The 13,571-nt window shown below is 37.2% G+C and overlaps 2 protein-coding genes across 2 annotated transcripts; one reads left to right on the top strand and one right to left on the bottom strand.

Annotated features, from left to right (window-relative positions):
- The first annotated feature begins 396 nt into the window (after positions 1 to 396).
- Positions 397 to 3,424, top strand: LOC113299571 (homoserine kinase-like). The gene is made up of 3 exons (XM_026548608.1): positions 397 to 2,610; positions 2,794 to 3,103; positions 3,271 to 3,424. Exon 1 carries the CDS (start codon positions 523 to 525, stop codon positions 1,618 to 1,620), a length of 1,098 nt encoding a protein of 365 aa, XP_026404393.1. The 5' UTR covers positions 397 to 522; the 3' UTR covers positions 1,621 to 2,610; positions 2,794 to 3,103; positions 3,271 to 3,424.
- A 1,044-nt stretch (positions 3,425 to 4,468) lies between these two features.
- Positions 4,469 to 9,813, bottom strand: LOC113299572 (serine/threonine-protein kinase/endoribonuclease IRE1a-like). The gene is made up of 7 exons (XM_026548609.1): positions 9,195 to 9,813; positions 8,508 to 8,748; positions 6,620 to 7,905; positions 5,937 to 6,109; positions 5,319 to 5,565; positions 4,884 to 5,187; positions 4,469 to 4,808 (listed from the first exon to the last, which is right to left on the bottom strand). The coding sequence occupies exons 1-7, from the start codon at positions 9,368 to 9,370 to the stop codon at positions 4,662 to 4,664; spliced, it is 2,574 nt and encodes an 857-aa protein (XP_026404394.1). The 5' UTR covers positions 9,371 to 9,813; the 3' UTR covers positions 4,469 to 4,661.
- Between the last annotated feature and the right edge of the window lie 3,758 nt (positions 9,814 to 13,571).

Consider the following 13,571-nt stretch of genomic DNA (forward strand, 5'->3'; position numbering starts at 1 on the left):
TGTCGGAGAGAAGTGAAGGAAGAGGGGAATATAAGATTTACATGTTCTTACTCGATTTAGGTTTAGTGTGGGGGGTTTATGGTAATTTGACCCAGTTTTGGCTAGGTAAACGACCATTGACTCCATTATGCGGGCCTAAGAGGTGAAAGTAAACGGTAAGCGCATTTTAGAAAGTTTGAAAAAAACGGGAACACTAATTTTATGGATATAAAAAAACCCGCGATACTTTATCAAAATTCCCAATAAACTACTTGTGTTTGGATGGGTAGAAAAAACATAACGATGCCAAAACTCAAAGCAGTAATGAATCTAATGATGTATCATGGTCATGTATTTATCCGTACAACAAATAGTCATACGACTGGAGCCGGTTGATTAATATATCTCGTGAAGAGCTTTTGTTCATTTCCCCCCACCCATTGTTAATGTTCTGCAACTAAACCCCTCCTAGTTCGACATCCACGGATCCTCCGTGGTAAAGAATTTCTCTTTTAGACTCGTTTTCAGTACCAGTGAGATAATATGGCTTACGCATCATTCAAACCCATCTCACTTCCTCCATCAACCAATACATTCAATCCAATCCCTCGTTCCCAAACCCTTCTTAGATGTTGTAATAATACTAAAACCCTAAAAATCACATCCGAACCCAAACCAGTCTTCGATTCTTTAAGAACTTTTGCACCAGCCACAGTAGCAAATTTAGGTCCAGGGTTTGATTTTCTTGGTTGTGCTGTTGACGGAATTGGTGATTATGTTACTCTATCAATTGATTCAAATGTACAACCAGGTGAAATTCAGATATCATCTATTAATGGTTGTTCAAAATTGAGTAAAAACCCATTGTGGAATTGTGCTGGAATTGCAGCAATTTCAGTCATGAAGATGCTAGGGATTAAATCTGTGGGTCTTTCTTTATCTCTTGAAAAGGGATTGCCTTTAGGTAGTGGTCTTGGTTCAAGTGCTGCTAGTGCCGCTGCTGCTGCAGTTGCAGTTAATGAAATTTTTGGGGGGAAGTTGGATTTTTCTGATCTTGTTTTAGCTGGGCTTGATTCAGAAGCTAAAATATCTGGTTATCATGCTGATAACATAGCACCAGCAATAATGGGTGGATTTGTTTTGGTTCAGAATTACAATCCGCTGAATCTAGTTAAACTGCCATTTCCCAGTGACAAAGATTTGTTTTTTGTGCTTGTTAATCCAGAATTTGAAGCTCCGACGAAGAAAATGAGGGCAGTATTGCCTGCTCATATTACATTGGAGGATCATACCTGGAATTCGAGTCAAGCTGGCGCATTGGTAGCTGGAATTATTCAAGGGAATTTGGAGATGTTGGGTTTAGCATTATCGTCTGATAAGATTGTTGAACCCAACCGAGCACCATTGATTCCTGGTATGGTTGCTGTGAAGAAAGCAGCTATTGATGCTGGTGCTTTTGGGTGTACTATTAGCGGGGCAGGACCGACTGCGGTTGCGATAACGGATAATGCAGAAAGCGGAGTGGAAATTGGAGTGAAAATGGTGGAAGCCTTTATGAAACAAGGGAATTTGAAGGCTTCAGCTGTGGTCAGTAGTCTTGATAGAGTTGGTGCTAGGGTTGTTAGTAGTATCACTAGATGATGGGTTTGAACAATTTTGTAATTGTGATCAATTTTTTGAATATTTGCAGCATTTTGCTAGCTAATTGGTATTTCACTATTGAGACTAGGGTTTTAATTTATGTTCTTAGTGTAGTTCAGGTTTATTGTCTCATTGAATTTAGAGCAATGTTAACCCTGTCTGGTACAGCTTTTGTGTGTTTTTGTTATAATAAAAAGCATCTACAAATTGAACTAACATTTCAACAGATCAAAATCTTCAAGTGTTTGCTATGCCTTAATTGTTGACAACTGCTTTCGTTGTCGACTTTTACCGGAGCTGTTCAAACTGTTCTTATGATCTATGCCTTAATTGTTGTCGGGAGATCCGTGGCGCTTGTGCATATAAAAGTGAGGAAGTAATTATGGATTATATTGACTGATTTTGAAGCTTTATCTACATGGTGGAGTGCCTTCGCCCGGTGTGGAGGATGTTCGAGGGTCTTAAAGGTTAAAACGTGGTTCTGAAGCCATTGCAGAATCATGTGAAACTAAAACCCAAGTGGAAACTAGAAAGCGAGGAGTAGTGGCAGTATTCCTTGCTCATCTGAAGAAGTGGATGCGTGCGGTACTGCTCATCTAGAGCTGAAGTGCCTTCTTCTAGAAACTTGGGTTTCAGAGTTGAAGCCAAGAGCTGAAGACATAGCAGTAAAAGCTGGGATATGCTTGCAACTCATACACCGCGGTACTCCTGTTTCAACTCTTTCGGCAATATTGACTTGGAAAGAACACTATAAGGAGTTCAGCTTATCGTGAGGATTATGATGACAGTTATCTATATTGTCTAAAAGCTATAGAAATTCAGCACGGGACATTCAACACTTTAAGAAACACTGGATCAAGGGTGAACCAGTAATTGTGCGGAACACTGGACTTTATAGCTGTTTTGAGATGGGAGCTAATGGTTATTGGCGTGCCTTCAGCAAGAGAAATCCTAACTCCGGAGGCCATTGATTGCCTGGATTGGCGTGAGGTTGGTTTCATTACTCTTAACGATCTTAAGTCTTTTGATTTAGAATATAATATTGCTAAAATTTTGAGAGATTGAAGCTTAAGGAAAGTAGATCTGTGAACAGTTCTATAAAGTTGTCAATCTTGAACATTCTACTTTTATATATGACGTAATAAGCTTACATATTGCATTTTGTGCGTGCAGGTAGAGATAAATATACACCAACTTTTCAAAGGCTGTTCAGAAGGTCGAAGTTACTTCATCTCATGGCCTGAGATGCTCAAACTGAGGGACTGGCCGCCATCTATTTTATTTGAGGAACCTTTGCCACTCCATGGTGCTGAATTCATTAGTTCCTTGGGTATCAGGGGTATACCAATCCGAAAAATGGATTCCTTACTCTAGCTACAAAATTGGCAGAGGGAGCTGTGAAGCCAGACTTGGGGCCAAAGGCATATATTGTGTATGGGAGATTGGGAATAGCAAAGAACTTCACTGTGACGTACTGGATGCGGTATGCTTATTTCTATTCAGTTTGCTCATTGCGACGCTTGTATTCATTCTTTGTCCTGTAACGGTGCATCTTAGTTCACACATATTAAGAAGAAATGTGTTGCTTTGTTTTTATTGCTCTCTGGTTGCACTACTGATATCTCTTGATGCGCCATCTTTCTATTGCAGAAGCTTTGTGCACAGGGATCAAGATGAAATAGAATGAATTCTCTCAAGCAAAGTAAGGTTGATGTTAAGCACTTGTCGCCAGATGGCAAGAAAAATCAGTTTCCTTCTCGAAGTTAGTCAACTTGAAATATACCCCCGGAGGGTATTTGTGCAAGGTCCATCAAAAGGAGGGGTATTTGTTCAATTCTATCCCGAAGCCAGTTGCTACCAATGTGACAACTACTCATGTGAAGTCGATTTTGGAAGCATTTAAGTATGAGAAAGGTGTGTTCTTTGCAACACATCAAGGCTGGCCTTAATCATGGAAAAGAAGAGGATTATGTTGCATGTGATGAAAAGGGTGAAGGTGGTAATAGATTAATAGTGTGGGAGATGCTGGTGTGATGTGGGAGTTCACGGCGGAAGCAGGTGATCCTGCACTAGACGATTCACCTACCAATAGTTCAGTCTTGGGAATGAACTATTAGAACTATTAAAACTAGTCTTGTGAATGAACTATTCACCTACCTTGTTTTGGGTATTAAAACTGAAGTACACAACCTTGCTAAATAAAAAAGATGTGTACGGTTTATGTAGAGTCGAGGGAGTCTTAAGGTTGTAAAAGTAAAGCTCAAATAGTCGTGGTATTACAAATTTGGAGACCTTTTTTTCTTTTCTTTTTTTTTTATTTTGCTATAAAAGAAGAAATTTATTGAAGTAATTCAAGATGCAGATATTTGAGTGATATGGGGTTGGTTGTTCTGCCCATCACTCTATTCCGCTTACAATACTTAGCTGTTGTGTCAGCAGGAGAATTAAAGTTTCTTGCAATGTTTTGAAATTCAACAAAATGAAAAAACTTATCAGAGCTATGCAGTATCTAAGATTGAGCTGCTATACCAACTAGATTGGTAACCTTTATTTAGTAAATAGGAGATACAAATCAAAACCGCAAGGTAATCGTTATGCAGTGCTGGATCAGACGCCAGGCAGTTTTAGCTGATAAAGCAGCGTTCAAATTTGGAGACTAGTTTTTTATTTTTACAACTTCTAATTTATGTTCCTTGGAGACTAGTTTTTTATTTTTAAACTTCTAATTTATGTACCTTTTTGTTTCATAAAATTTTAAGCACAATGTCTGGTAAAGTTTTTGCATGTTTTTGTCATAATAAAAAACATGATATTAACCAAATCCATAGAAAGAAATAACCGCTTGAAATGTCAAATTACAGTGTAGATAACTTTATTATAACATTAATACAACTACAATTACAATCATATATACGCTGTATGAATCAGTAAAATACTGGCGTTCGTTTTAGTTAAAAAGATTGAAAAAAAGTTACAGGTAAATTAGTTTGCGATAACAGAGACCAACAATTTAGACAAGATTACTTTTAAAGACCAACAATTTAGACAAGATTACTTTTAAAGTACTTCGAAAAGCATTCCTCTTCCCTGCAGTATCTGTACATGACTTTGTAAACTTCCATTAAGAACTTGGGAAATCGAGTTGCAAAATAACCATCAAATCCTTCAGGAACTGGACCAAGAAGTTCCTGAGAAAAAAGGAAGAAGTTAAAATCAATCATATATAGTAAACTAAAGCAAGCTTCCACAGCCTACAAACAAACCTGGATGTCTTGCGGAAGTTCTCTGAAATGATTCAACTTGTTTCGTATGACCCGCAATAAATCACGGGTGCTATCATACTTATATCGCCTGTAACGGCCAATGTTGGAGATGAAGTCCGATTCCATTTTTTCGTCCCACTTCCCGCCCAAAGCCACTGGCGCAACTGCTTCTAGTGCATTCAAGAGGTCAGATTCAACCTCCCTATCCTCTAATTCTACCCTATCACTAGTGTCTCGAAGGAATGCAAGGCGTGTCTCAGAATTCCAGAAGAAAGGATGGTTCAGTACATCCAATGCCTTTGTCCTGGCGGAATAAAAAGATAAAGTATGTGTTACTCAAGAAATCCCGAGAGAGAAAAAACTTAGCATATGAGGTGCTTCTTAGGTTGTTGTACTTAAGATTCAGACATGAGAGAAAAAGCATATAATCCTTACCTCGCTTCTGGGTCAGAATCTAATAGACGAGAGAGAAGATCGACAGCTTCTGGTATGTGCTCCACCATAAACAGGTCCACACGGTTTCTGACAATGTTTATATCACGTTCAAGCCGATCACCAAATGGATGTTTACCTCCAGTAATGCAGAAAAAGAGAACACAGCCTAAACTGAATAAATCAACAGCACGTGTTTGTCGCCCATGAAGGAGTTGTTCAGGTGCTTGCCAACCAGAACTACCAGAACCTAGAGTTAGATAGTGACAACATTGCGAGAATTAATTTCATGGATTGACACCAATTGTACTGATTTAAACTTCTGCACGTATGTCAGCATTCTCATTTTCATAATGGATCTCACTACATATTCTCATATACCAAGAGTAACTATGAGAGTCCAACCAAAGCATTATTTTGGGAATAATAATCAATTTTTTGATGATATATCTGGACTAGGCGTTTAGTGGATATGATCATAATCCAAATATCACGTTTGTGAGCTATTGAAATGATGTACTACAGGTCGTATCATAATCCAAATATCATGTTTGTGAGCTATCCAAATATCCTTCACATGGTACACTGCAATTAGATTCTGTAATAACAGACTTCATTTACCTGTTGCATGATGACCCAAGGAAGACATATCACCATTAAGGCGCTTGCTTATACCCATATCTGAAAGTTTTGCACATAAGGATCTCTGCTTAAGTATCAAAACATTTTGAGGCTTTAGGTCCCGATGTATGATTCCCAAATCATGCAAATGCGCGAGGCCAGATACCACATCCCTGGAACAAACACCAAGCAATCAAAAATATGTTGTACTATGCCGAGAACTAGTGGCAAAGAAGGAAAATTAAAAATAGAGGAATAACCAGGGTATTCGCCGACAGTTTCAGTTTTTGATAGCAGATCATTGTGAGAGTGCAACATTAAACTGTGGGAAAATGTCTTGAGTATGCCATTGTAAAGATAAAGGTGGGTTCTTTCTGAATGATCCGGAGTTCCTGCCTCTAATGACCACTATTGACACAAATAGGAAGCCAGAAAGGTATATAATCAAACTAAAAAGAATCAGACCCTTGGGTGCAAGGTTGTAGTGGAAGGTTTATTTAAAAAAATGTTTGGGGCTTCGGTCGCCATGACCCAACTGTTAATTTTTCTTATTGATAATGAGTTCAAACCATCCGAATCATTTCTAACCGAGGGGTTAAAATCTCCATAAAACCTTTTTGACAAAACCTAGCATCCCAAGATTATAGCTCGTTTGCTAATGTAAATAGTAGGATGCGACTAACCTCATCATTTTTAACAACTCGGGTGATGGATAGCCATTTGCTTTCCATAATTCAATATCCTTGTCGATGGCTTGCAACGCATCTATCCGAACATTGTACTCATTTGTTGGGTTCTCAGTCTGGTCCTTGATAGTCACTGAACTTAAGGAAGAAGCAGAGCATACTTGAATCAAATCATTCAAGTTACACATACAGCGCTCCAACGAAAGATAAACAAAATCCGAATCATATTCCACTCCATACCAACGGACAATATTTTGATGTCGATCAGATGCAATTAGGTTCTGAATCTCTTTGGAAGCAACATCATGATGAGCCTTAACAAGACGTTTGATAGCGACTGGACGGCCCTCGTAATTTCCTTCAAGCACAACCGTACCGTTGCTACCCCTAGCAATTTCTATGTTAGACACAAACAATCTACCAATCTTGCGCCCAATTAATCCGTCATTTGTGAGTTCAATATCATTTTTATCAAGCTTAAGTCCATTAGCATTTTCTCCCTCCTGAGAGATAATATTCTTACTCTTTCCGAAGTTGGTGTTGTTCTTACTGTTCCCAAGTCTTCGAGATTTCTTCTTTTTTGAAACTGCAACTTTTGAATCATTCGACTGCGTGGTTAACTTGACCTGTCTCAGAAACCTCGTAGGTGACAGTCGATGAAGCGAGAGAATAACTACAACGCCAACAGATCCTAAGATAGTAGTCAACCACCAGTTACCATAAAGAGGATTCTTATCTTCACTATGAACTTTCACATCAGGGTTTGGACCAAGTAGTTGCGCAGGCATAGACTCCTGTGCTTTCGGATGTTGTTCTTTTGCTTCACTAAGATCATAACTAATAGGAACCTTCATAGATGTTACAAGAAACGGTACCAAGGTACTGTGTTTATATTCCAAACCTAGCCCATCCCTTGTAGGCAACGAATTTTGAATAATAATACCATCAAGTCCTTGTGAATGTTCGGCAATTCTATATTCAGAATAATTAAGATTCCATTTAGGTTCACCTGAGCCCGAGATTGACTGAAAGCAATAGGTATTCCTTATGACACAGATCTCTCCATCTATCTCCACGGCATTGGGTTCGACCAAGCCCCCATGATTTGCATTACCCTCCTCTTTCATGCTGGCAGCTAGAGTATGCACAGAAACACGCCTCCCAGAATTGGCATTCAAGATATATACTTCCATTCTCGTGCTAACGAGGATAATTTGCTGGGCAAGAATATTAGGTCTGGATTTGACTATTTCCTGAAGTTGCTCAGCTGTGTCTGCGAGTTTCTGGAACACATAAGCAAGGAACAAAGAAAATGATATTCATAAATCAGTAACAGTGAAAACCTGCTAAAATGTTCTAAGCTACCCTTAATCTAACAAAATCCAACTACCAAATACTTAAGATTTTTGAATCTGATCCAGCTTTGGCTAATATGGAAAGTTATCATAAGCTCTAACCATCTCTCATGTGTCTCACTGAAGAATATCTTAGTGGTGCTGAGGCCTCTGAAACTCGCTTGTTTAAATTTACTGGTTTGAATCGACTTGCTTGAAATCCTTTTAGATCCAAATAGTGATACATTTTCAAAGTGAATAGTCAGGTACAAAACTAAATTAGATTCAAAATGAAGTTAGCGGCGCACAATAGAAATGAGTTCATCTTAGAATTTCCAAGCTTTGTACCTGACTATTCAGAGGATTTAAACAAGCGAGTTTCAGAGGATTTCAAACATTCAACTCAATTCAAGGTAAGATTCCTAAGAATCATTTTTAAATGCCATGATAAAAACAAACAAAAACAAAAGAACCGATAAATATATAAATTGATTAAATAGCAATAACAATAAACAAACACCAGCTGCGTTTTAAATGAGTGAATGACTTACAAGTTTTACTTTACCGTCTGGTCCTTTCACGACATACGTTGCATCATCTTCAATATCTATGTATTCGTAGTTCGAACGAGAATTTGCTATCCCATCCAGACGCGAGGAATTTAGAAAGGCTTGATATGAGGACCAAAGGGGTTCTCCTGATGAGAACACCCACCTAACATCCCCAGAATGTGGTTCCACATTATATAATGAACCATCTGGGTGCGCTATGAAAACTGTATCTCCTAGTATCCTATTCCACCCACAAGAGACAGAAACAAAGGAAAATTAATCAACATCATTGCCTGCAACCATTTCATGACATAAAATAAAAGAAGATTTCATTCACTACGAAATTCACCTAATACAAGGTGCAAACCTCATTTTGCAGTAAAACTTAGAGGAGAAACAACAGCTAAAGTCAATTACAAGTACACAACTAAACTCTATGAGATTACTAAATAACTAGAGGACAATTTACATTCCTGAAAACATATATAGTCTCAATATTCTAGCTTATAAAGCTGACGGAATAATAAACGATTTGATTTCATGTTCACCAATTAATTCTGATAAACAAATACAAACAATTGATTAATTCAAGCAATTGACCAAATAGCTTCACTGTTAAATACAATGATTTGATAAACCCTACTTGTACAATTTGTGATAACATAAATGAAGATAGATTATACTCACGCGTTTTTCAAGGTTCTGACTGGGCCTGATGGAAAAGGCTGCAAAGTGTCTGCATTAGGATCGGAACCCTGAGGCTTTGAGGGATCAACCTTAACTATAGATCTGGCAAAAATCAGGGCAAAACAAGCAAAAAGAATTGTAAAAATGAATAACAAATTTAAGTAATAGGGTTTCATCTGCGAGATGAGATTGATTTTTTGATATAAATTAGGGTTTAATAGATCGAGATAAATCTAATTGGGAGAAAACGTTAAGGTATACAAGAAAGGGAAGGGAAAAAGCAAGCGTTTTTATTGATAGGAGGCATTCAAGATTCTTAGCTTTTTGCTATAACTTTCAGAAATTTAGGGATTTGGAAATTCGATAATGCACGGCGTAGTTTAACTAGATTGAGTAGTGATGAAGGAAAAAACGATTTAAGTTTAAGAAGTAAATTGATTCCGAGGATTTAAGTTTGGAAACCAAAGACAGCTAATTTGGAATGATTAGGGATTTTGTGCAAGCTTATAAAAAGTCAATGGCCAATGCCTATCCAAGGCATTGATTGGGATATCCTAAAGAATCCCCCAAAAAATATTTCCATTTGATATACCAGGTGGCCTGACAAACTAACCACCGTAGTATGGGAAAAGAGTTTGGCCTGTATAAATGCTATCAAAGCGATCATGTATATAGCGTCAACGATAGAGTCTTTATTATTGGCGATTTAATCTATTTCGTTCGGTGAAAACTCTATCTCAAACGAATTTTTCTCTGTCATATATAAAGTTGTTGGAAGGCGATTGTGAATTCATGACCTAAAATAATTATTCGAGACGTATCATTTTCTTTCCCCAACCTAGAGAAGGGGATATGGGTTGTCTAAAGTGTATCTAAATTACCATCTACATTAACCTTAATAATTATACTCATCTAAAACAAATACAAAAACCTAAATCATTTTTATTAACAATCTTTAATCAACATATTAAAACCTTTTTTTTTCCAATTTCCATGATAATCAAATACTAAAACCTAATCTCAAACAAAAATTCAAGTTTCCTTTACTTCTTTGGTTTTTCAAACAATGTTTTCGGCGACAAACAATTCGAGTGACACTGTAAAAGACTCTGTTTTGTGCGTGATCGACAAGGGAATCAAGTTTGTTTGTGCAGGTACACCAAATGAAGATTTGAAGACAAGAAGATTTCTTATTGGTTTCTAATCTTTGTGATTATATTTCGCACAACACTTGATTGATTGGGATCCGACTTAGCTCTGTTTATCTTGATAGACATCTTATTACTAGTCGTAATAAATTAATCAGTGATCTCTTTATACTTGTCTTATGATCTATTTATGTGTCTTTATTTTTAGATTGATTGTGAACCTAGATGTTATTATCTTGATAATCTAGATCTTGGTTGATCTAAACCAAATAAAGGGGTTTATATTATTTAAATGGAAGAGCATTTGTTTAACTCAACATATATCTCCGGTTTAGTTATTGAGATTTAGAGTGGTTACCGAATACATATTAATTCTTTATTGTTCAGAATACGATCCAAATGAGTTGAGTGCTTGAAGTCTTCACAAGTGCGTGAAGCGACTAAAGATTGTAGACTCTATCTTGGGATTCGTGTGGGTTGACCAGATTGGTAGTAGGCGCAGGGATATTTAAGGAACTAGGTAACTTGGAGTTAGTTTACTTGGTCTCAACTATATGAAGTTGGTACTAGTCTTTGTACGACGTCTTAATTATGAGAGTATTCAAAATTGGACTAGGTCACAGGGATCTTTCTACATTTGCGGTTTCCTCGTTAACAAAATCTTGTGTTGTGTTATTTACTTACTTCTGTATTATTTAGCTTGTCTTTATAATTAAAGTAAATACACTTGTACGCTAATTCAATACTTGGGTTCGATCCTTATAGTTAGGTTCGTTTTGATACCTATTCTATATACCAAGTGTAAATCTTGTGGTTGATATCTTCTTGACGGATCTCTGTCTATATTGGATCACGCAAGGTGTGTGCCATACAAGTTGATATCGAAATGATTGTGGTGTACTTAGTACCCTCGTCATTTTAACTCGCATACAGTTGAGTCAGATCCGGATGAGTCAGTTGAATTCAGTCAGATCAGACGAGTCAGATCCAAAAAATTAAAATCCACATGATATTAGTCTTACTTATTTCCCAATATGTTGTGAAGATTGCAAATTGTTTTATCTTCTTCTTTTGAGAAAGGTCCAGGTTTAACGTCCGGGCTCAGTTGATTATACCATCTCAATCTGCAACTTTTACAGGAGCGGTTAAGTGCTACAAATAAAATTTAAGGAATAAAAAACAGTAACTAACTAATTTCACTAATTATTCATGTCATAATGATTATTTTGGGTCCAAAAATACGGTTAGAGCTATTTTGAACAGATTGTTTTTGTCTAGCGATATTTTGAACTTAGTCAAGTGACCTTGACTTTAGAGTCTTGCATAGTTGAGGATGAAGAATGCAGATGGATAGGAAGGAAGAATCATTCAATTGAAAAAAAAAAATCATTAGAATTCTCAGTGGAGGCTTTTGGTAAAAGAAGATTTCTGAAGATTCAAGAATGTGGTGCGAAAGGAAACTCTCATGGTTGGCTTTTTCTCGCATATTTTCATGGTGTTTGGAACTTTGCTTTGGAGTCTATGGAGAAAGAAATCAACCAAGAAAGGTGGACAGATAAGGATATGAATAATAATATGTAACTGATGTGATTTAATGTAAGAGGGGAATACCTAAAAATCTTTAGGTTAAGAAAAGGGTAGAAGTATATCAACTATAGTATTATCATATTATTGGGGATAGATAGATCATGCTAGAATTTTTTTAGGGAGACATTGTGTAACCTTGGTCAAGCGAAATTGGAAAAAAGCATCAACGATTTCATTACCAAATCTTGAGACTCGACAATATTTCCTGATAACTTGAAGAAGAAACCATTATATGTTGAGAATAAGCTACCAAGTATCATCTTCCACACCGAAGTAGTCTAACTCGGAGAGGCAAGATAACAGTAGGTGCGAGCGTCTCCCATAGTGTATATACCAAGGCACCATCTTTGATAGGCAAGGTAGACAGTCTCTGTTGCAAAGGCCCAAAACCATCTCCATCTCCCGTGATTAAAAGTCTCTAATACTTGAGTAAATAGTCATCAAAAATATCAATAGCTTGTTTTAGAGCCGCAGGATTGGTGGTACGCATTGCAAATATAATCCGAACACAATGACGCAGTTGCGAAGTAAAAACATCTCACTTTGGGGGTCCTCGAGTTTTTTGATGGCGGACATTAGCTGAATGGTCTTGTTCACCTTGCTCAACATCATGTCACTCATGAAATTTAAATCCAGACTCACAGGTCCACCTCAAAGTTTAACGCCATTACTAGGCCTACCAATATCATTGGGGAATACACCTTCAGCAATGCTTCGTGGATCAATTAAAGGCCAAAAGACTTCAGTTTTCTTAATACTAAGATGTAGACCCTACTTGGTCCTTCGGATTCTATTATACTCAAAGCTTTGGCAACCTCCAGCGTATCACTGATGATAGTGCCATCATCAAGGTGCCAGGCGTGCAAATCAAGCTTACAACGAGAAACAATGGACTTCACAAGAGGGTGAAGTGTCAGAGCAAATAAAAGGGGACCAAGAGGATCACCTTGATGAACACCAAGTGCAGAAGACAAAATGTATTGGTCATAGTAAAGTCTAGCAGTCTTGCATAACAGAATTCTACCCAACGAGAAATACCTAGACAATGAAGTCGGACCTCCCTAATGAGATGAGATCTGCACACCATTTTTAACGCATTAGAGAAGTCAATAAGCAACATTGACATCATATCTGAATGACCTTTCAACTTCAGGAAACCATTTACAGCATGTAGAATACTTTTCCCAAAACCGTCATGTAGCGCCCCCAAAGCTAGCAGCTGACTAATCCAATAGATTAACTAAATAAAGAGGCTCTACGAATCTAAATCATTTATTTAAACATTCAATTAAGAAATCTGCTACAAAAACTTAACCCAAAACTATGCCCGCTCAGAAATATATATACAAGAACTCCTCTCAAATGATACATATACAATAGTCGTTGGGTTTACAAATAGAATATACAACATAATAAACATAGTAGAAGATAACCAACTAACGAAATCAACTCCTCGAAGCTTCTGCTTGAAGCTTCATGTAGATATAATGAAGGAGCATATCCTATGTACCACACGTGGAAATTCTCATTTCCCATAACAATTCATATTGACAACAAAACATTACAGGTCCTTTCCAAATCATGGAAAGGTTAACAAAATCAACAGAATTATCGTAAAACAGTTAAACAATTGCACAAACTG

This window comes from Papaver somniferum, chromosome 7, assembly GCF_003573695.1.
Source record: "Papaver somniferum cultivar HN1 chromosome 7, ASM357369v1, whole genome shotgun sequence".
In the NCBI taxonomy this organism is placed as follows: Eukaryota; Viridiplantae; Streptophyta; class Magnoliopsida; order Ranunculales; family Papaveraceae; genus Papaver; species Papaver somniferum.